This window comes from Miniopterus schreibersii (assembly GCF_964146895.1).
Source record: "Miniopterus schreibersii genome assembly, chromosome: 9".
Lineage (NCBI taxonomy): Eukaryota > Metazoa > Chordata > Mammalia > Chiroptera > Miniopteridae > Miniopterus > Miniopterus schreibersii.
This window is the reverse complement of record NC_138118.1, coordinates 65829579-65853691: the sequence shown is the minus strand read 5'-3', so window position 1 is coordinate 65853691 and position 24113 is coordinate 65829579. Positions and strand designations below refer to the sequence as shown.

Sequence of the window (24113 nt, the reverse complement as noted above, 5' to 3'; positions counted from 1 at the left end):
TCAATTTTCCTCTCAAGCAATGTTTTTCCTACACACAATTAGAGACAAAAATAATTAGAGGAAGCTCTGTTTGGAAAGAAGGGAAAATATATTAAAAATTATTCAATTTCTGTTCTATGGTAGGAAGGATTAAATCACTGTGCCATTCTAAACCTATCAAAGAAAATAAAAACTTTGAAGTCCCACTTTGTGTCCTTTAAATAGTAGCCAATTACTCATATGATACGATTGCATCTCACATAAACATGACCTCTTTTCAGTGTGTAGAAAAAGTGATTATGTTTCACGACACGTACATGGGATTTGATCTGAAGGCAATTTACTTTCCTGTTGATGTCTAGATGTGCATACAAAACTTACAGTGCCAAGGTCAATGATGAAGCAGTCGCCCTTGTTGAAACTGTGCCAGCTCAGGGGAACTTCCGTGGCCCTGACCACTCTCCGACCCTTCAGGTGCAGGAGCCTCCGGGCGGTCAGGTCGTTGGTGAGGACGTGATTTAGCCCAGATGCCACACCTCCGGCCTGATCCGTGGGAGGAGACAGAGAACAAAGCAAAACAGTTGAGGCTTCAAACTAGACACAGCCTGTGGAAAACCACAGCTGTTCCTGCCAAAATGGCCTGTCAAGCCAAGAGAAAACTGCCACCTCGCGCCTGTGAAAACTTAAATAGGAAAGAGAGAATTCCTTGGCAAATCAAGAGGTTTTTCAAAAAAGTTTTAGGCTCTAGCTTTCCTCTTTCAACATTCAACTTAATATTGCAAATATTTACTGAGATCATTCAGTATATAAAACCTGCTACATAAACAAAAAGCTGTAGCTCTTGGCCTTTGGGAACTAAGTATTTCTGAGTCATGGAATGAGAAGGTAGACATGGATTTCAAGGGGAAAAGCAACAGGGGGTTGGAGGAGAGTCAGAGGTGACAAGTACAGATGAGAAGCACCCAGAAAATGAAGCTCCCCAAAGTGCCCGCCGCCACAGCGTCAGGAGAGAGAAGGGGAGTTAAGTGCTGACCAGGTATGGGCTGCTCCTGTTTATGGTCCTTGTTTTTACATTTTTAAAAAATTACCTGTCCTATGTTTTTTTGTGTGTCTGTGTGTGGTTTTTTTGGTAAAAAGAGTATACTAAATATACCAGGCCGAGGCATTTATAGTCAACATGAGGAGAGATGAAATATCTTACTTGCACATCCCCAACCCAAAACCAAACAAAATAAAATATAACCACGTTTAATTAGGAAATGCTGCAGTGCTTGCTTCAGCAGCCCATATACTAAAACTGGAACCATAAGAGAAGATTCTCATGGCCCCTGCGCAAGGAAGACATGTAAGCTCGTGAAGTGTTTCACATTTTTAAGGCCTGGACAGTGGTTGGGTGCAGGGTAGAAGGAGTCAATGGGGGAAAAAAGGGGACATCTGTAATTCTTTCAACAATAAAGATAAATTAAAAAAAAATAAAGTTGCATTCAGAACAAAATCAAACTAAAACTAAAAAAAGAAAAAGAAATGTTGCAAATTTTTTTAACTATACCAAGTACATCTTCTTGTATTATTTGAAATCAGCTTTTCATTTTTTTCTAATTAAATGTTAGGCAAAATAATCTTTATTTTATTATTATACAATTCATTATGAAGTAATGTGCATAATAAAGATTCATTATAAATAAATCTCTGTCATTTATTGATCAAAGGCCTCCTATGATAATATGGTATAAAAAATTAGCAGTATAAGAAACCTATAAAATAATCCAACTAAATAAATATGTTTTCATCATATATATACTGTTCTTGGTCATTTCCATTTTTTTCAATAAGTACATTGTGATATAATAAAAAAAATAGTATAAGAACACCGTAATCTGAAAAAAGTTATAAAATGTAGACTAGCTGAGGATACATATACAACATTTAGGCTAATTTTATATGGTGAACCATCAGAACGATATATAGTCTGTGGACATTTAACAGTATTTTAAAAAATAACTTTGTCTCTACTTTTTGATGCCAAAAATGCACAAAAGAAAAACTAAGTTTTACATATGTCTGTATCAGACAGTAAGCAGTTCTGTGAATATTGTTTGAATCAACCCCAGAAACTCCCTCTTTCTACCTATTCCACAGAATGAAAACAAGGTGGATGTTTTCATTCAACAAGGCCCTTTACATCTGCGGCCCCATAAATACACTTTTCCCGCTGACAGATGTCAGATGGGTGCTATTTACAATCATGGCTGAGGGCTGAGTCTTCTTGGGAAAGGTGTGATTAACCGGAGATTTAACATGAGGGAGCAGTCTTAAGTAATAGTCCTCTATGACCCCTCCCAACCCCATAAAATGCCTCACAGAGGAAAAACCTCAAGTCAATGAAATGACATGAGAAGATTGTGTTAATGTTTCCTAGCTGAATATTGAGAGCATCCCAGTATAATGATCCCTAGCTTGGCACTGGAATCAAACGGTCACCCACTCACATACTAGCTATTGGGCCTTGGCAAGTTACTGGTCTCTCTAAGCTTCCGTTTACTCATTTTAATAAGGTGATAATGATAGAAACTGCACCACGGGCTGTTGTCTAGATTAATATTCATGAAGTGCTTAGCACATTCCTATAAGCATGAAATTAAGTAAACATAATAGTCCTTGCTATTCTGGGTGGCAAATTATCTCTGCTTTTATATTTCCTATCAGGTATTGTTGCAACTGCAACACAACATCTGCTCACTGTCACTAAAGATAAGACAATGAACTGATCTTTTTTACTGATAAATTTGATCTCCACCTGCAAATAGCCTCTTTCTGAAAAATGCTGATTCACAGTGGTTTTAATGTTGATAATTAGAATATAATTATCCAAAAACTATAAAGTTACTTTTCTCATGTCCACTTTTAAATGTGTATCCAGAAGTTTGATTTCAGCAGTCCTGCCAATAGCCAGAAGGATTACTAATAACATAAGATCCTACTGATTGTGGATATCGGTATTTTATTGTTGAATTCAATCTTTAATCCTTACAACACTTATATGAGGAAGCTGTGGTTATACCTACTGCACATTTGAGAAAACTGAGCACAGAAAGCTTGACCTGAGGCAAACTGTTAATATGTGGCAGAAATGGGTTCATAACCAGTATGATTTTAGTAACTATAAGGCACAGCTTTTTCAAAATGCTGGGTTCACTCATATAAACGAGGTTTCAGGATCATTTGACATAAAATGTAGGAATTCATGTGAATTAAATAAAATGAGAGGTAAGAGTTTCATATTTAGGGTGGCTCATATCCTAGAATGGAAAAATGATTTCAAGAGAGAGAAGAGAACTTGTGTTTCGTCTTAATCTCAATGGCATCCTAAAATATTCAACTGAGTCTCTGATCAGGTAAGAGTAAAATAAACCCTGGCATTGTAGTAGGCAAATTTAGTATATATTCAGAATTTCCATTTAGCTCTGAGGTATTAGGTCTTCACTAGTCTAATATGCTTCATGGGAGGAGTGGGATCTGCAGATCACCTATTGGAGCATGTCTGATTTTGAAAAGGATTGTTCCTAAAATATTTGTCTAGGGAAGGTATTCCTCGCCCTTTATCTGAACACTCCTGGGGCAGGGGGGATGATGAAGGGTGGCCAGTCTGCAAAGGTCACTGGGAGGTTTCCCCAAAAAAGCTATCCTTTGCTGAAGGTGGCCTTACAAGGACAGAACTACTTAACACTTTCATTTTGTTTTTCTTTAATTTTGAAAAATAAAGCCATTTGATGACTAGTGTTTCAGGCCCATATGCATAAACTGTGTGTACATGTATGTATGTGCCAGTGTATGTGCATCTGAATTTGTGGGGCAGAACCACACGTGTTCAGTCAATGGTTTCATTTGTACCATTTCCAAGGTCAAATCACACATTATGGGAAATGTGTGTATAGTTCTTTGTATTAGCTGAAGTTATAATTGTTACACACACCGTATTAAGATGTTCTAGAAAAACTGAGATTCCCACGTCATGGGATATTTACAGCAAATTCAGAGATTCTTCAGAATATCAAAACCAAAAACTGTTGATACTCAATTTACCAATATTTAATTATTTAAGTAATTTCATTTCAATAATTCCTGAAACATAACTGAAAGCTCTTAACTTTATTAAGTATCAACATATTAAGTGAAATCAAATCAGAATAGTTCACATATTGCCCTCTACGTTCCACAAACATTTATTGAGCACTTACTATGTGTCCAGCAATATATCAGTGAACAATACAGATTAAAACAAAAACCAAATATATAACTCTGTGCTCAATGTACCCTCATTCTATGAAGACATGAGGTGTGAATAAATAAGAAGAGAAAGGGGGTCATAACAGAAACTGTTTGAGAGAGCTGCTTACCTTGTATTTCAGACCTCCTTTGAAATAGCCAACAAAATCAGTAGACTCATAGCCTTGAAGTTCTCTACTCTGCACTGGCTTGCCACCCAAGTAGTCATCCATCTGCACAGTAAAGATGGCAGCTGCTGTGCTTTCATCCTGAGAACACTCCTTTCCTGAAACAGCAAATGATGGAGCCTCACTTATCAAGCAAAGAAAAGAATTACGGCAGAGTTTCTGATATAAAAAGAACTCAGGAATTTTCGTGGAATTAAATATCAATACAACAAATCATCTTCAACAGAACAATCTTTTAGCAGAAATGGTGTAATATAAAATGTTATGTTGCTAGTAACTAAAATAATTTTGTTCCTGCATTCCAATTCTTTTTAAAATTAAAAAACAAAACACTACTGTCTAAATATGCTGAGGAAAATATAACCATATAGCCTAGTAGGATTCAGATTCATCCGGCCAATAAGATCAGGCTATGAAAACATTTTGCAATTGTTTTTGCCTTTATTAGCATTAACCTTTAGGCATCCAATACATTAATATGTCAATATTTGTAAGGAATATACACATCATAGACCAGAGCTAACCAACTTCAGAAAAGAAAGTGGTTGTTAGAATGGGAAATGAACATAACTCGACCTTACCCTTACTTTTGAGTCCCTTTGTATAATATTCTCTGAAGGAAAAGGGAGAGCCAAGGAACTGGCATGCTAACACCTATTGAATGTTAATGTATGTATTACTATCCCCAGAACTGAACACCAAACACATTTAATTTCCCAATTGTAATACAGATCTCATCCAGGAACCTCAATGAGGTGAGAACACCAATTCTTAAGAACCAGCGTCTTCATGTACATGGAAACCAGAGCCAGGACTGTCCTGAGGGGAACTCAAATTTTCCAAAAGACACTTCAGAACCCTTACTACATCTGAGCTGTGTGAAAGTCATAAATGATTGTAGAAATAGGAATAGCTAACATTTATACATTTATAATACCTTGGCTATGGGCCAGACACTGTGTGTTCATGTTTAAGTGGATGATCTCATTTCATCTCTAAGCAGCCCCATGCAGCAGAAATCATGTTCTACCATGTTACAGGAGTGGGATGGGAGGCGTAGAGATGCCAAGAACCTTCCCTGAGTTCTTAAATTTGCCCTTTGGTAGAACAACACGCAGAGCCAGTTTTCTGTGGCTCTGAAGCACAAGCTCTTAAAAACTACAATACTAGATTTTTTTTCATACTCAGACTCTCACCAGCAGTATAATTTTATGGTAATAGGCGTATGTCATTTTCCTTCATGAAAAATGGATGCATAAAAGTTTAGAAGCTGTAACAATATTACAGTTCACCTGAAACCGCAGTTGAGAATATTCACCAAAGTTGAAGAAAATCAGTCAGCTATTCTGAAGAAAGAATTGGATTTCTTTAAATTCTCCTTACTCTCAAAGAGGGCCTGTGTAGCAAGTATCTTCTCAGTAAAAAAATCAGTAGCTAGAAGAGTATTTGACATAAATTTTGTGAACTTGTCATGGTCAAAGGAAATTATGTAACACACGAGAAATTTTGCAGTCCAAAGGGACTCCAGTGTCATTCTTAATCCCACTTTCCCTTCCATAAATGAGAATACTAATAAAGGTATAGATGTAGATTTGTACAGTGATGCTTTAACAGGAAAACTTAAATCAGGTTAATACCAAGCCTTTAAGGATGATGTATTTGACTTAAACATTCTCACTTGAGTACAAGTTGAAACCCGAGTCTCTTTAGGTAGATGTAAATGGACAGGCATGCAATTAATAATTAGACAGGAAGTTAAGTTAATTAAGTTATATTATCACTTGTTGATGTCATGTCCGGTGCTAGGCCAGGGAATATGGGTATGAATAAGCCAGAGTCCTTGCTCTACAGAGGTTGGAGGTCTTTAATGAAGCCAATAGCAGTTTTTCAATGTGAAAACCAGAATCAAGTTCAGTTGTATCATGATGAAATCCTCGCAAGTACTCAGAAACTTATGAACTTCGTTTATTTTCCCTATGGTAATTTTACTGATGTTATGCTGTTTAGTGTTGTTATTTTATATCATGTTACCTTAATGTATATCTGCTGTAAACTTCCTAAAATTGTTTTGGGGGTGTGGCTTTATATGTAAAACAGATTAAAAGGGAGGTTTAATAACAAGGCTAATCAAACAACCACTCATGATAAAAAAAAGAACTCTTGCCAAGTTAGGAATACAGGGGGACATCCTCAACTTGATAAACAGCATCAAAAAGCATACCGCTAACATAATTCTTAGTGGTGAAAGACTGAATGCTTTCCCCTAAGACTGGGAACAAGAGAGGATGTCTACTCCCATTACGCAACATTATGCAAGAGGTTCTAACCACTGAGATAAGGTAGAAAGAGAAAATCATACAGAATGGAAAAGAAGAGATAAATGTTTCTACTTAGAAATGAGAGGACTGTGTACATAGAAAATTCTAAGAAACCTACAAAATAAATAAATAAAAATATAAAACCTCCCAGAATAAGTGCATTCAGCAAGATAGCAAGATAAAAATTAATTTGTAACAAAAGGCAGTCATGAAACATGAAAAAATTGAAATTAAAAGCACCATGCCATTTACAATCACTCCAATAAAACTGAGCTGTATATTTAACAAAACAAGTACATGATATATATATGCTAAAAATTACAAAATGGTGATGAAAAGAATCAAACACTTTCATAGATATAAAGACATAGTGTCATGTGTTGTAAGGCTCAATATAATAAAGATGTCAGTTTTTCCAAAATTGGTCTGTAGGCTTAATACTATTCCTAGCAAAATCACAGCAAGGTTTATTATAGATTATACAAGTTTATTATAAAATTTATATGAAAAGGCATAGGCCCTAGAATAGCTAAAAACAATCTTGACAAAGAAAACTAAGCTAGGCCCAGCCGGTGTTGCTCAGCGGTTGAGTGTCAACCTAGGATCCAGGAGATCTCAGTTCGATTCCCAGTCAGGGCACATGCCCGGGTTTCGGGCTCGATCGCCAGCAGGGGGCGTGCAGGAGGCAGCCGAGCAATGACTCTCTCCCATCCTTGATCTTTCTCTCTCTCCCTCCCTCTTCCTTTCTCTCTCTGAAATCAATAGAAATATATTTTTTTTAAAAAAGAAAAAGAAAACTAAACTAGGATAAATAAGTCTAATATTAATGTCCACTATACAGCTCCAGTAATTAAGACAGTGTGGTATTGGTTGAAAGATAGACACGCAGATCAGTAGACATGTTTCCCCAATGGTAACATTTTGTGAAACTATAGCATGGTTTAGCATATCAGCACACTAAAGTGTAAGTACATAAGTATAGTGCAGCACAGAATACCACAATCAGGATTTGACAGGCACGTATCTATATTGCCCCCATTTTACTTGTACTCATTCGTGCGTTTGTACATTTAATTATATATAATTTTATCACATATGTATATCCACCATCATAGCCTAAATATTGAATAATTACATCACCAAAAAAATCTCTTATGTTGCCTTTTTATAACTACAACCGCTTCCCTCTTGCATCACCCTGACCCCACCCCAACCTGAACCTCTCATAAGAATAAATCCAGCCCGGCCGGGCGTGGCTCAGCGGTTAAGCATCGACCTAGGATCCAGGCGATCAGGGTTCAATTCCCTGTCAGGGCACATGCCCGCGTTGCGGGCTTGATCAATGACTCTCTCATCATTGATGTTTCTCTCTCTCTCCCTCTCCTTTCCTCTCTGAAATCAATAAAGATATATTTAAAAAAAAAAAAAAAAAAAGAATAAATCCAGCCCAGCCGGGCGTGGCTCAGCGGTTGATCATCGACCTAGGATCCAGGAGATCGGGGTTTGATTCCCGGTCAGGGCACATGCCTGGGTTTCGGGCTCCATCCCCAGTCGGGGACGTGCAGGAGGCAGCCGATCCATGACTCTCTCATCACTGATGTTTCTCTCTCTCTCTCCCTTTCTCTCTCTGAAATCAATAAAGATATATTAAAAAAAAAAAAAAAAAAAGAATAAATCCAAAATTTTGTCATTTCAAAAGTGGTATAAATAAAATCATACAGTATGTAACATTTTGACATTAGTATTTTCCTTACTCAGCATAATTGCCTGAGCACTTATCTGAGTTGCTGTGCGTATCAATAGTCTGTTCCTTTTCATTGCTGAGTAGTATTCCTTGTTATTGACGTGCCACAATTTGTTTAACCCGTCACCTGGTGAAGGATATCGGAGCTGATTCAAGTTTTTGTCTATTCAGATGAAGCTGCTATGGACATTCATGTATAGCTTTTTACATGAATATAAATTTTCATTTCTCTGAAATAAATGTCCATGAACGCAATTGCTGGGTCATATGACAGTTGCATGTTTAGTTTTGCAGGAAACTGCCAAACTCTTTTCCATAATAATCGTACCCCCTATTTTATATCCACGCCCCCAAGCAACAGAGAAAAGCCCAGCTTCTCAGCACCCTCGCCAGCCCTGTGTAAGTTCCTTGTATTGTATGTCGTATGTGGTAACCCACTTCTTTGGGTTCCCAGTGCCTTGCATGGAGCACAGCACAGACTAGCTACACCGCAGACGTTTGCTGCTCTCAACCATATTTATGTGAAGTCTGAAACTGGCAAGGAGAAATGGCGAGGTGGGGTCTGCCACACGGGCCTGGGATGTGACGGACGGTAGCTTTGCCATCCAGCCTTGTTCATAGGCATGATGCTGTAAGTAGCCAGGAACGGAAGGCGGGAGATTTAAACCCCTCGGCACAAAGCTGAACTGTTTAGAAAGGACCAGTGCGACTCTTTCAGTCCTGTGCCACAAGTTCTTACTTTGTAAATAAAAAGAAAAATAATAAAAGGAAATCACCCGAGACATGCAAGGGTGTGATAGACACTGAGGGAGAGACCAGGAAAGATGACTCTTTTCCCATTTGATGTCCAACTTCTTCCTCCCTCCCGCCTTTTTTCCTCTGGGCCTGTTTCATTTCTACCCTATGCACCATTTTCAGCCCAGTCTGACTTTAACTTCACTCTTTCACCTTTTTTCCAACTGATTTTCTTTAGTGAAACTTTCTTTTTCCTTGAACTTTCAGCTCTTCCTTTTGGAACTTTCTCTCAGTCTGTCTTGTTAATCCTCGTGAATTAATCCGAATTTAGGTTTTAGAGGGAAATGTTCCCGACGAAATCCAGCTTCAGGGAATAGAAGTAGGAAGAGCTGAACAGTTGCAACTAAAGGCCTGTCGACTATTGTACTCTACACTTTTCCATGTTCCCCAGGATCCTCTCTTGACACAAGATCCCTCCCAATACCCTCATGTTCCCTTTTTTTCTGTCACAGCTTCTCCGCTTCCCCCTATAGACACTGAGCGTCTCTTTCACAGTGCTGATCCCATTTAACCTGTCATACCGTGCTTTGTCTTATTGCATCTTTGAGATTATAAATTTTGAGGGGAGTTTCATAAAAAATTCATATGCAAAAATGTCTTATCCAACACTGAATGATTACTGAAGAAACTAACTTATAAAAGTAACACACTGTTAACTTCAGTTTTAGCAAACCTTTAAGATCATAAAGTGCCTCTGCCCAAAGCATTTTCTATTACATTTTTTGAATTTGGTGAGCAATAAATGAATAATTAAGAGTTAATAATTAATAATGATTCTGTGCAAACCTTAGACAACATAGCGCTTAAAGACCTTATATGGGTAAAAAGGAACCTGTAGAATTAGAAATAATGTATTCAAAGACCTCTTGCAATCTTCTGACAAAGTTAAACTCAACTCTTATCTACAGCAAGATGCGATGTTCTTTCTCATTTCAATTCACCACAGTGGCAAATGTAGCATTTCAGACACTGTGATTCATTCCAGATACAAGTTCTGAATAGAAAAAGACCCAGGTCGGGGCGTTATTATTCTATGTGGCATCATGAACATGGTTATGTATTGGGGTTTCAGTGGGGTTTAGAGGGATAAAGCATAACTAGACCACCGTCTGTGGGGAATAGGGGCATTCCAATGGGAAATCAAAATGAGCTTGGAACGCAGCTTCAGCACCCTCAAGCAAGCACAACATTTTACTATCAAAGGCTATAAGAAAACAGCCCTCTCTCCCCCACGCCTTTGTCCTTTGGGGTACCCATCTGCTCCATGTGTTGACCAATGTTGAGAACATCACTTCTCAATGTTGTCTATCATTTTCTTTCTTAAAATCTTCAACTATTAGAAGTAAAAATAATAGCATTCAGGGTTTCAAAACGTGTGTGTGTGTGTGTGTGTGTGTGTGTGTGGTTTCCCCATAAGCTCAGAAATAAACCTGAAAAATAAGAACCCCGGGTCCAGGGGAGGCAGGCTCGTTTTAAAAGGAGTCAGCGAGGCCCAGATAATCGGCACGTTGTTGGATGGGGTGTGCCCACTGGCGCGGGATCTCACGGGGAGAGGCTGGACATTCAGGATGTTTACGAGTAAAAGTAGAAGGTGGAAAAAGTAGAACACACAAGGCCCAGTGTCCTGAGAGTCTGGCCCGAGGGCGGCCCCAAATAATTACGGCTGAAGGAGCCGTTCTGTTCCAGAGCGTCCTGGTTCAAAGAGCTCAACAATACGCTTAAAAATCATTAACAATAAAGAAGCCCATTTAAACACATAAGTAGGCCATACGAAGCTACTTATTTCCATGGACGATATCTGCCTTATTCGTCTCTGTTTCCTGCTCCTACCGGGTTGGCCAGCATCTTATAAACAGGGCCGCGGGCCGCGGGCCGGGCTGCTCCCTCGGGCGGCGGGACGTGCGCCACCGGCACCAGCGGAGACATGGGAGGTGACATGCGGGGGGGGGGGGATTAATTAGCAACCAAGCTTCTCGCCAGCTGCGGCGGACGCCCACAAACTTGTCTTCATCGGCTCCCCGACAGGAAAGCCAGGACTGAGCCTGCCGGCGGTGAGCGGGACTTGGCCAGCGCCGGCGGGGCGTGGGGTTTGGCGCTGGAAGGTGACAGGGGGCGGCACCGGCCAGAGGGACCGGCCCCCGAGCCCCGGAGGCGGACGCGGCGAAGGTCTAAGTCCGGGGTACGAGGCTGCTCCCCACCGCGCTGGCCCCGGGCTCGCCGCCGCGGACTCGGGCGCGCAGGAGGCCGCCAGCCCCCGGGGCGCGCCCCGCGGGGCGCAGCTCCTCGTGCGGCTCCTTCCTCCCCCACCCATCGGGCAAACCTCAGCTGCTCGCGGCCGCCCCTGCCCACCCCGCCCCCCTCACCGAGCCAGAAGTGCAGCCGGTAGGTGAAGCCGCGGCACGCCTTGCTCGTGTGCAGCACCAGGTAGGCATCCCCGACGTAGAAGTCGCCGTAGGCGCTGCGGGGCACCGGCACCAGCTCCAGCTTCTCGATCCTCCAGACCTGCAGCCCCGCCTTCTTGCCCGCGCGGGCGAACTCGGGGTGGTACAGCTCCTGGGCCATGGCTGGCGCGCGGTGCGGCGCAGAGGGGGCGCGCGACCGCGGGGACCCCGGCGTCGGACTGAACCCGGAGCGGCCGTGGGGACGGGCTCGCCGCCGCTTTATAGGGCGCGCTCGGCGGGGAAGGCGGGGCCCCGAAACGGGAGGGGCTGAGCGCCCGGGCTGGGGCTGCGCGGGCGGGGATCGCGTCCCGGCGGGAGCGCAGCGCCTACTGCGGACGCCTCCGCCCTTCCCGCGGGGCGCGAGGTAATCGGAGCCTCGGCAACCTCCAGATCCAGAGGGAGTTTATAGAAACTCCTGGAAATGCCGCCTCCAAATGAGGGCGCGTCCTCTGGCAACAGGTGGAGGGATGAACAGTAAAAACTGGGTGGCGCGCCGTCTGGAAGAAGCTGGCCGTCCGGGTAGCAGACGTGCCCATCGCGAGCGCCGTCGTTTGGCCGGCCGCGCGTCCCGTCCTTCATGGGTGAAGCTTCGCTCCGTCTGGATCCTCCCAGTGCGACTGTGCCTTGAAAAACGGCACGTCGGGTGTCTTGAGAGGGACTGAACACCTGGAAGGCTGGCGGGCTCCCGGGGGTCAGGCCCTGTAACCCCCGGGGACGCCGAGCTGCGGTAAAGCTCCAGGTCACCTGCCACCTGCGCGGGGACAGTTGCTGAAAATACCCGCAGCCGCCCCCGGGGGCACCCGCAGGCCGCGCTGCTCGAGGCTGCGGTATTGCGGGTATTGCGCTCGGCCGGCCTAGTGCGTTACCTGTTACCTGGCTGCCAGGGGCCGTTTTCCAGCTGTTTTCCCTGCAGATGTCGCTTTGCCAGCGCGCGCCCAGCGCCGTGAGATATGGATGGCGTGGTTTACTGTGTGTTTTGCATTCATTAACAGAAGCTGAAATGGCGAAGGAGTTTACTGTTACTGTTATTAAAAAAGCAAATCGCTCCCCATCTAAAGAGTAAGAAAGACGATTTTTATGCTTGTACATTTCCTGCCGTTATTTCCCAAATTACAGGAGTTCCCGAAAGTCACTAAAAATGTGTAATTCGCTTATTTTCCTTAGTAGCTTTTAATAATTATTATATGACCACAGTAAAAAAAAAAAAAAAGGACAAGATGTCCAATAAAGCTTATCTCCATTTTACCTGCCACTTTAAATAGTCTGGAATTTTCCTGTTTTGTGTGTTATCTGTTATAGGTTGAAATCCTGGCTGAGAAATATCATTGGCTGCAGTCTCTTTTTCCTGCCTAACCCAGACAATGAAAAGTAGGTGTGTAAGGCTCATTTTACAGGTGGGGAAACTGAGGCTTGGGAACTTGTCAGAACTTTGGCTACCCCGCTGGTGAGTAGCCAAAGAGGAATTCAAACCAACTGTGTCTAATGCAAAAGTGCATGCTGTTTGCAAAAACTTATTCTTTCAATCCAAATTATTTGACCAAGATTTGTTCACATACATATGCATGATATTTTTATTTTCTCCCAGCTTTTTCCTAGAGAGGCTTCTGACCTAGTGTGTCAGCACCAAGAAGTTCAGTTTTAACGTTGTCACTGAGTCATTGTCCTGTAAAGTGGAAATCATTTTTTTCTCTTGCTTTCTCTAGGGAAAAAATATGAGAACTGGTGCTCTGGACTTAAGATAATCAGAGTGATTAATGTAGTTCAGTTTTAGTGATAATTCCTTTTCTTTCTTTTTTAGTGAAGAAATAAAAAATAGAAGGAAATAATCTCCTGCTAGTGAAGAAATAAAGAGAAAACCTTGGTAGGGGTAAGTGAAATTCCCTCTCCGTTAGACCGGGTCTGAGGTACATGCCTGGGTTGCACCAGAAAAGCTTAGTAATCAAGAAAAATACTATTTTGAGGTGGTATTTTTAAAAATACCAAATTTTTGCCCAGACAGTGTAGCCCAGTGGTTGAGCATCTACTGATGCACCGAGAGGTCTTTGATTCCATTCCTGGTCAGGGTGCATGCCTGGGTTGAGGGCTAGATCCCCAGGGTGGGCCATGCAGGAGGCAGCCAATCGATAATCGATGTTTCTCTCTCATCAAGGTTTCTATCTCTCTCTCCCTCTTCCTCTCTAAAAAATACCACATTTTTCAAATAAAAGCAGAATTATTAACAATGCTTCATGAGACCATGTTGGAGGCCGAGGTCTTAAAGGAAATACTGACCTTCCTTTACTTAAAATTTTGATATTTGGTTTATCATTTTTGGCATTAGTTTTGATATTACAAAACATACTGCATTAGAATACTATTGATCTTGATTTCTGGTGTGTATGTTTTTGCCATTCCCCCTTAAGTTTTGTGCCTGTGGCAAGTGCTCACTCCCATCACACTAGCTCTGATCTGGCTAAGCAACCTCTGGATTCAGACTTGCAACAGGTACCTAATTCATCCTGCTGAGGTCAAGTTCAGCATGCTCAAACAATCTCATCATTCCCTCCAAACATGTTTCTCCTAGCCTTCCTAATTTCATCAACAGCGCAATTTCATTTTCACTCAGCACTCTCAGCTCCACATTCATTCAACTAGAGTGTCCAGAATGTTTCTCAAATCCATCCCAGCTGCCCACTCTCTTGTTAATTTTCTGATTCCCAGCTTCATATGCAGTGGAGTAAAGGGGCCTAGATTACAGTATCACCTTGATCTAGGCTGAATCCTACCTACTCCCAGTACTTTTCAGCTGATTGAGCTTGAACAAGTTTCCTAACATTATTGTATCTCTTATAGAAATTACTTTGTAGGATTGTCATGAGTGTTAACTAGATAAATTAATATGTAATCAAGTGAAAGCTCATTCTGCTAGCTGCACAACAGCCCATAAGGATGGCGGGGCTAGCATCCTTAAGAACCATCTTGAGAAAGTACAGAATTCAGGCTTCTTTTATGTCAGGGAAAGTAGGGAACAAAGGGGTTTGAGGTCAGGAGGTGGCTGATGACCACAGACACTTGAACGTCAGCAAGGGCCCAAGGGGGATGGTGAAACTTCAAGCTCCCATTGCCACAATCTCAGTCACAAAGTTCCTATAGATCTTTTGATAGACAATCATTATTTTTGTACATGCCTTTAATATAGGAGAGGGGCATGAGAGCTATACAAATCAACTAAAGTCAAAGTTAAGTTAGGGGCCTGCTATGTGCTGCCTGACAAGGAACTCACTGACTGGAGATGCTAGCAGACCACAAGGAGCTTCCAGACAAAGAAAAGTCCTGCAAAGATGGCTTGATGGCTACTCACCCACACCTTATCATTCACCTGTACCATAAAGGGAAAACACAAGGCCACAAAATATACCTTGTATAGGTTAAACTTAATCTTAACTTTTTCCCACTCTCTATTTCCCCATACCAACAATTTTCCACAGAAACTACAAACAGGTATAAGCTCAAACTCTAGAGGTGGTTGGGGTCTCCCTTTCTTCCCTTGTGAGGAGAGTGTGTGGAGTGGCTTTTTCTGCTGGTCTCTTTTCCTTCTCTTGTGAGGAGAGTCCACCACTCTGTGTGAGGAGTGGCATTTCTTGCTTGTCTGCTCTGCTCAATAAAACATGCTTTTCCACTTTAACCTCTTGTCTGGCTCTAGTCTTGAATTCTTTTCTGCTCAAAGCCAAGAACCCTCTTGGCTCAGGGCTCCAGTCCCCACTAGGGACTAGCTCCTCCAGCATCACCTTCCTTATCTCCTTGGGGAGGTGGTTTCAGTAATTTCTAGGCTACAGGTTAGATTCCTCTAATGATTAGCATATCTACATGACAGGTCAGGCAGAAATCACTAACTGACATGTCAGGCTCAGCAAGATGGAGTCAGAAAGACTGATTATTTTATTCTAGTACAATTATAAACCTGGAGTGGTGTCTGCATATACTAAGTGATAGTAAACTCAACTGAGGCTAATGAATGGTTAATTCACTTCTTCAAATCCAATCCTGTAAGAAAAATGTTTCCAAGTTCAGTTAAGGACTTTCAGTTTCCTATACAAAGAGGGTCTTTAAACCAGATGGCAATTTCTTTTCCATGCCTTGATTTTCTCTCTCTCTCATTTCCTGGTTCTTAAAAGTAGGTTATTTTCTCCCCTTCATGTTATTGCTTATCTTCCATTATCCTTCTGTTGAAGTTTTACCAATACTTTAAGGTTTAACTAAAGATACACGTCTTTATCATTATTATTCTCCTGGCTTCACTAAATTTCAGCATCCTCTGTGCTCCCAGTGTTCTTGATATGCTTTTGCATTATAGCAGTTACCACACTCTGAAGTGTGTTTTCTCTTTACAGGATTGTAGGCTCACTCAGAGACTTGTCTCATTCTTTTATTCCCTGGCTTAATGATAATACATGTTGAAAATATGTGGTTGAATAGTTAATTTTGGATTAATCTGCATTAAAAAAAATCAAGTTACTTATCTTCTCTCAGTCCAGTCAGAAACAGACAAGGTGAATAAGTCTTTTACCAAGAGTCAGGAAGTTGGAGGTGTCAGGCTTGTGTTTGAATTCATGGTAGATGACCTTCTAGAATGTTAATACCCAAGAGTAAATGTTGCATACTTTAATCCTGGAAATAAATAACAAAGTTAAATAATATAATTGATTCATTATGCATGCAATTCATTGGGATGAGTTGGTCAAAAACAACAACAACAGCAACATACACACATACACACACACACACACACACACACACACACACACACAAACCCAGTTGGCTTCATTCCCCAAGTTGTAGAATCTTTCAGTTGAGAAGCTCTTACTTTATTTTCACCACTGCTTTGGGACCACAGAGCTGTTGAAATTAAATATATGTGAAACAGGGGAAAGACAGAAAGTATACTTTTGTCCTAATGATACTATTGTAATTAGCTAGTTAATAATAGGAAAGGAGCAAAGGAAAGGTCAGACATTATAGGCATGTCATTTGGCAGGCAGCTTCACCAGAAAGCTGCAATTTCACACTCCCCAAGGAACCACTGGCCTATTCACCACAGATCACTGGGGAAAGGGGTCCAAAAAGGGGAGATAGATACATGTGCAGTGAAGCTGGGGTGACTAGGGAAGGTGCCTGTCAGTCACACCTGGGAACAGAGATGATTGACCAGAACGGGCATGGCCACTGCAAGCCCACAAAAATTTGGGGATACATAATCCCCCAAACAAAGAAATTTACCCTCTTGGCTCTCTCCTGGCTCTTGGGACTCTCTCATTCCTGCTTCCTTGCATTCGCCGTGTTTCCTCCATAGCCATGTGACCCTGCAGACCCCACATGCCATGGACTGATGGACTTCAGGGGGCTGACAAGCTAAGCTAGCCTGGTGCTCGGTTAGACACTACTCCAATATGGAACAGAAACTCTGGGCACTGCCTCTGATTTTAGCCCTGCTAAAGGCAACATGGGACTTCTTCCTTGGGGGGACTGAGGGAAACGGGACCTTGGAAACTCAGAGGTTTGATTTCACAAAAATAAAGGTTTCTACAACATATCATCCTTCTGTGCAACCTCAGAAAATTCTTTTTCTCGTGATATCGCAAGAATTTCACTCCCCCAAGCAACAAGTGGGGATGAAGCCCTCTCCCCACCGGTAACACTAGAAGAAAAAAATGCTTTGAGTGTGCAATTTGTTTACTGTTGTTTGATTATAAATAATGAAAGAATATAATTTAAAAAGCTTTTTTTTTTTTTTTTACTGGTAGTCCTTAAAGGGAACCAAAGTTTTACCACCCCCAAAACTGTGCCTTGTGGGATATTGATTTTAACCTGGTTATTAAGAAACAAAAGTCTCAGAAAGAATGTGTGAAGCTTCCTCACTTTTCTGCCAAAGAGATTCAGATAGAAAAACCTGCTTCAAGTGAGAAGTCTTAGCATATTCTCTTTAGTCTAGTTTGAATTGAGTGTGGTGAGTGCGAGGGCATCTAGCGGGGTATGTTTACTAGATTACCTCTCCCTACCCCAGCTCATTGTTTTTTGGTCTTCAGCAAAAAGCAAAAATTGACTTGCAGGCTCTTCCTCAGTTACTTGCAAATTGCCTGTTTTCACCTCTAAAATCTAAGATGTATCCCCCCTTTCTCCTTTGTCCAAAATGTCATATATACGTGATTTTGCCTCACTGTCTTTGGATTTTCATGCTTATGTGAAAATACTAATTTTTTTAGCCACCACATCCTGCTAAATTTTAATAACTTATGTTTGATTTACCAAATTACTTGAAGGTTTAAACATAGAACCAGAGTCAGAAAACTTGAGTGCTTTTAGGATTAAAGACATAATGTATGTTAAAGGCCTGGGAACACAGTCAGTAAACATGGTTAATTAATTATCAGCAGGGACTCTTAGCCCCAGTACTTATCAAAGATATGTGATGACTAAAAGTGAAAATGTACTCTAAGGAAGTGTATTTTCATACTTCCTCCCCATACTAGACAAACTAGAACTTTTTTTTAAATTCACCTTTTTCTTTTCTTTTTTTTCCCTGAAAAAAGCATCAAGGATCTAGGACTTTACCTTTCACTAATGAGTAGTTTTAAAATTATATATGCTATAACTATAAAAGAACAGTCATGGTTTAGTGCTAAGGTGAAAGTTTTATTGTTCTTTAATGTCTGCTGTTTTGATAATCCATATTTTGTGAGCCTGCTTACTATAGCAGGTTAATTCAGCACTTTCTTCTTATATTTTTATTACATATAAAGCCATTTATTATTATTATTGTTATCATTATTATGTAGGAAATAGGTAACCCCTGTAAAATTATTGAGAGATGGCATCATCATCACTGTAGAAGTTTATATATTAGACAATGCTTATGATCAAAAGAAAGGTTGAGAATCCAAGGTCTCAAGAAGATTTATGATTTAAAAAATGATAATTTTTGCTTTAAGCTTATATTTACGCAAATAGAGATCTGAAGATAATTCTGGTTTTAAAATATAAAATTCAGGCTACAGCTGCTTGAGATTATAACAGCTCTTTTTGCTCTGATTTTTTCTAAATGTGTCTGTTTATTAATAATTACAGTTAACATGCTACTCAGTTTTGTGTGTGTGTGTGTGGTTCTGATTTTATCAGCCTGTAAGAAATAGCTTCAGATTTTCAAGGACTATGCCAACAATTACTGAATGTAGACATGATCAGATCATGATTTTGTTGTGCAGGTACTTACAAAAATAAAGTTCATTAGTTCACCTAAACCAAAAATAGCAGGTTGTTTAAAAGAGTTAAGATTTCCTTCCCACTGACCAGAAATCACTTCCTTCAGCCAATTCTCTTCTTGATTCGACATCTCTTAACATGAGTTTAAATTAAGCAGTTTCACTCTTAGCTTCCCCTTATCTTGATATTTTGAGATTTACCCAAAGTCATAGATTTCTATGGACTATTCAAATTGATTGGAAGGATTGTGGAATATATTTTCTTTTATATATTTCTGAGAACTCTGTATTGTGAATCTGGCAAAGGGAGAAAACTGGGTAAAGAGAATACTTCTTAATCTAATGGCATAATAATAAATTATAGCAATAATATATCAAATAGAAAATATTTAAAAGGATTTCATCTGAGACTGGGAAAAATAGGAAGAAACAATAGGAACCCCAATATCGCACTACTGTTCAACAGGGTACTGAAAGTTTTGGACAATACAATAAAATCAGAAAAAAATAATAAAAGGTATTGGGAATTGCTAGGAAAAAAAGACCTCATTAATTGCAGATGATAATCTGAAAATGAAAAGTCTAAGAAATCTACTGACAGACTAAGAAAACTAATAAGAAAGTCAAACAAGATTATTAAATGATTAGAATAATGTGTCCAAAAATGAGATGCAAATTCAAAAGAATTAAAATATTTAAAATTGTATGTATATTTGATTTCTGAGTAGGAAAAAGATTTCTCAAACAACACCCAAAATAGCATGAAATATAAATATAAAGGGAAAAACTGATCACTTTGACTAGGGTGAACCTAAGATGTGGCCTCAAACAAGACAATGAAGACAAAATTAAATGACGGGGGGTAGACTGTGAAAGTCTTTTTAATATCTATAAACAGCTAAGACTATCAAGAATATATAGAAACAAAAAGGAATATATAGAAAAAATAAAGTCAAGGAACTCCATGGAAAAGTAATGTGAAAATATGGAGTAACCTGGCCACTAAATACAGGAAGAGTGTTCACTATTAATTGTAGGAACTACATAAACAGCCAGTATTTGAGTGCTTTCTATGGTTCAGCACTATAGTAAGTGCTTTTAAAATATAACTGTTCTGCTCCTTTTAGTAACTCTGTAAACTAGATATTACTATCATCTCATTTTAGGCTTCAGAAAGTTACACAAGTATTAAGTAGTAGAGCTAGACTCTGAATCCAGATGGAATAGACCCTGGATTCAGGGTCTAGCTCTGCTGCTTAACCACTAACTCAGCGAACACTACCTGCTATAGCTCTACTGCTTTCGTTACACTCTTCGAGAGCCATCCTGTTGTTATAAATTAGAAAGCCAGCATCCAAGGCTGGTGAGGAGGTGGGGAGATGAGAAACCTCCTATCACAGTGAGAGGGGGCAGCTCTAACACGCAGCCATTTGGAGAGCAACCTGGCAGTATTGAGTGAGAATTGCAGCCACGGACTCTGGGCCCCAAAATTCCACTCTTGAGTGTCTGCTTCAGAGATACTCTTCACAGATGCACAAGGAGAAAGGAAGCCTAATGTTCAAAAATGGGTAAACGTGTGAGTAAAATGTGGTCCGTGGACATGCACGACAGGAATACCGCGCAGCATCGGAGCCAATGAGCAGCGTGGAAGGGCAGTTTAGGTATAGTCACAGCTATAAAGTTGAGTAAAATAGTAAGAAACAGAATATGACACCATTGTGCCGTTAAAACCATACCTATATTAATAAAAATAAATTTCATGGATGCACATATTTGGAATTGACCACGAACCATGGGGAACGTGATCTGGAAGACTGTACGTTAACAGCAAGCGAGTGGGAGCCAGGTAGGGGTGGGAAGGGAACTGATGATGGAGGAAAGAATGGGAAAAATCATGAAATAAAACAAAAAAAGGGGAGGTGCACTGGTTGACAATAAACATTTGCCTTGAACCAAGGAGAACAATTAATTCAATTCTTTGCCATGAACAATCAATTCAATTCTGAGATCCAAAACCTCCAAACAAATTTACATTTGAAAAACAAAAACAAAACAAAAAAAACCCCAAAGCAAAACTAAGTAAAAATAGCGACAAAATTTAAATTGGAGAAGAACACCGTGGTTCTAATTCCATTTTTTTCTGTAGTATGCTCTTTTAGCTTATGTGACAAAAAGAAAAATCTTTAACTCAGAAAGTGTTTCACATGAATTGTAAAACCTGGGTTACTGATTTACTATTTTATTAGCATCTGGTTTAGGAATGTGCACAAAAATGCTTGTCTCTCTGACCTGAAATCTTGCAGCCTTGCAAACAATCATTAAAAAAAATTCAAATAATTATCAAGGATCATATGCCTTGTAATGCATTTATGTTGGCCTTTTAGGGCCTAATGCTTAGAATGACCCAGGAAACATATTTACTTATTGAATCAAAGAAACAGCAAGGAGGAAATAGCTTGGTGAATACTTAATGTAAGAGAAGGCAGAAAAATAAAGAAATGTTTATTCCCTTTAAGCTAGATTCTTTTTAACAGTCTTAATTACTATCCTCTTGCATGTATGACCTTTATTATGTGATCACAATATTTAATTCTTTAAATAATGACAAAATGCAATGTATGTATTTCTTTAAAATACGGAGGTAAAAAGCATGAAAGCATCTTGTTCTAAGTTAGAGATGTAGTAAAATACGTATGGCTAAAATGACACAATGCCTGTGACTTACTTTGAAATACTCCAGGAAGAAAGTTGGGGAGTGATGAATGAAATGAAATCGCTAGAGTGATAATAATTATTGATATTGAGTGATGGGCAGGCATATAGGGATTCACTATTTTCTTAGACCAACTTTTGTGTAGGATTAAAGTTATCCATTATCCAAAGCTTTTTCTTAAAAAATCATAAACTGGGATTTTGTGTGGTTTAATATATTATCTTACTAAAATTGCCTTCTGAAATATTTATGAATAAATAAAGCTCTTCAGCGCTGCATGGCTGGATATATCTAGAAGAGTTTGTGCTGCCAGCCCAAAAGGCCAGCTACATTCAGGGTGAGGGGTGGCCAGACACCTGAACCCCATTTCCAAAACACTGGCAGGAGGGGCCGCTTTTTCATATGTGTGGTGATCATTGCAGAGTCTTCCTCTCCAAGTCTGTGTGGGGCAGCTCCTGTCTCCAATTGTTGCTTTCATTCCCAAAATTAAACTATCAGAAAAGAAAGGTTTATCTATTAATTTATTGATTTATGTATTTATTGCAATTTCCAAAAGATAGTAAAGAGAACAATTGCCTGAAAGGACATAAGTGAGTGAAATTGGTTATCGACACAGTTAAACTTGTGGGTAATTTGTGTTAGGGATAATTTTATATATTAAAATACTAGTTGAAAATTAGTAACATTTACTTTGAAAGTTCATGATCATTTTAGCATTTTAAATTGTGAGTTCTGAAGCCTGAAGGAGAATGTTCACAGGCTGATGAGAACAGCTCTGGTGGTCTCTGTCGAGCAGGCTTTCCGTTTAACAATAGAACAACCTGGCTTCTTTCCCTTCTCTATCAAGTAAGATAAGCTCATTTTTAAGAGATGGGTGATGTCATTCAAAAGGTCATCAGTAGGTTAACATTTTTTTGTCATGCGGATGACTAGGGAGATCTTCAATTTACATGGACTTCAAATTTTCCTCTTGGGATTATGAGATTTAGAGTGCTCTGCCCATCTGCTAAGAGAAGTTTAAAAGTTTCACGATAAAATTGAAATAGAAAAAAAAATAGGAAAGAAGTAAAGTTTTAACAATGAAAAGAAAATAGTTTGAAATTTAAATATTTCAACTTTGTGTTTCAACAAGTGAAAAAAAATGGAATGTTTCTCCAGTCATTAAAAAATATGGCAGTTATCTTTGCTTTACGTCTCTTCTGTTAACCTAAAAAACATAGAAAAGGCATTCTTCTACTTAGAGACAAAAACGGCAACCCTTTTTTTTTGCATGTCAAATTTTGTAGACAAATGAAAACGCCAAATACTTTGCAGGTTAGGAGCTATAGTCAAGCAGGGCTGGTTTTCCAGTGATAAAAGTCGAGAAGAAAGGATGCTTGAAAACTCTTTCCTGACCTTTACATGTGTAGTTAGGAATCTGGACTTGGAATTTATGAAAACCAAAATACCTGGGTTTGATTTCCAGATTCTCCATCCATAAGTAGTGTGGATTATGGCAAACTAGTCACCTCCTCGACCTCCCCATCTGTGAGATGGTTGTGATGAGTATATTCCGAAGGCACATATATGAAAACATATGCACAGTGTTATAAAGGTTAAATTAGATTGTGTATAAAAGGTGCATAATTTAAATAACATTTATAGAAGGTGCTCAGTAGACATTAGTTATTAGTTGCTCTAGGATAGCATTTACTTTTATTTATTTTTTAGGGTATTTATTTTTAGTTATTTATTTATTTATTTTAAAATATAAATCAGTGAATATGTATGATTGGAAAAATAATTGTTTTGAAAAGTTTTAGAAACATATTTGTTGTACAGGATGAGGTAAAAATGCAGCATGTTTATCTGCACAGTTGAATGATACTGAATGTTGTCCTGAAATTCCCTGAATGAGACAAAGTTTTCTCATTGGAAAGCTACTTTCTTTGAGTTTTGAACTGCATCTGGTTTGAATTAGTCTTGGAAATCACTGCACTTTTTTTTTTCTAAAATAAGTGCTTGATAACACCCACAAAACCATGATAATGTCATTTTCTTTAATAATCACTTGATTGCTTAAAACTTTCACAAAGAGAAATATAAGCAGCAGGTTATACTAGGCCTTTACCAGCTGTTAATACAATTACAATACCTTAAGAATATGGACAGGCCCATCCCTAGCTCACCAGTTTTACAACTGTATGCAAATGTACATTTCTCCTCACTGCTTTCGATTCTTAATTAATATTCTCATCAAGCTCAGAATTAGATCAGTGTTATTGTGACTCCAATAAAAAGCTTCTTGTCATACAAGTGCCAGTATTTTTCTCCAAAAGCTATTTCTTGTCTAATAGGACGTTAATATTTTAAATTCACTGACCCTCCATTTTATTTCATAGAGGTATTTATTGAGAGATCAAAGATAGAATTCAGCCACCCGTTGTTGGAGAAA

General features: G+C 39.6%; 1 protein-coding gene across 1 annotated transcript in view; it reads right to left on the bottom strand.

Annotated features, from left to right (window-relative positions):
- SCIN (scinderin) overlaps nucleotides 1–11955 on the bottom strand; it is a 62706-nt gene extending 50751 nt beyond the window's left edge. Inside the window, exons 1-3 of the mRNA XM_081147311.1 lie at nucleotides 11654–11955; nucleotides 4377–4531; nucleotides 361–522 (exon numbers count right to left, since the gene is read on the bottom strand). Of these exons, the coding sequence (XP_081003437.1) occupies nucleotides 361–522; nucleotides 4377–4531; nucleotides 11654–11852 (516 nt within the window). The 5' untranslated portion in view covers nucleotides 11853–11955. The remainder of the gene's footprint in view (nucleotides 1–360; nucleotides 523–4376; nucleotides 4532–11653) is intronic.
- Nucleotides 11956–24113: the final 12158 nt, after the last annotated feature.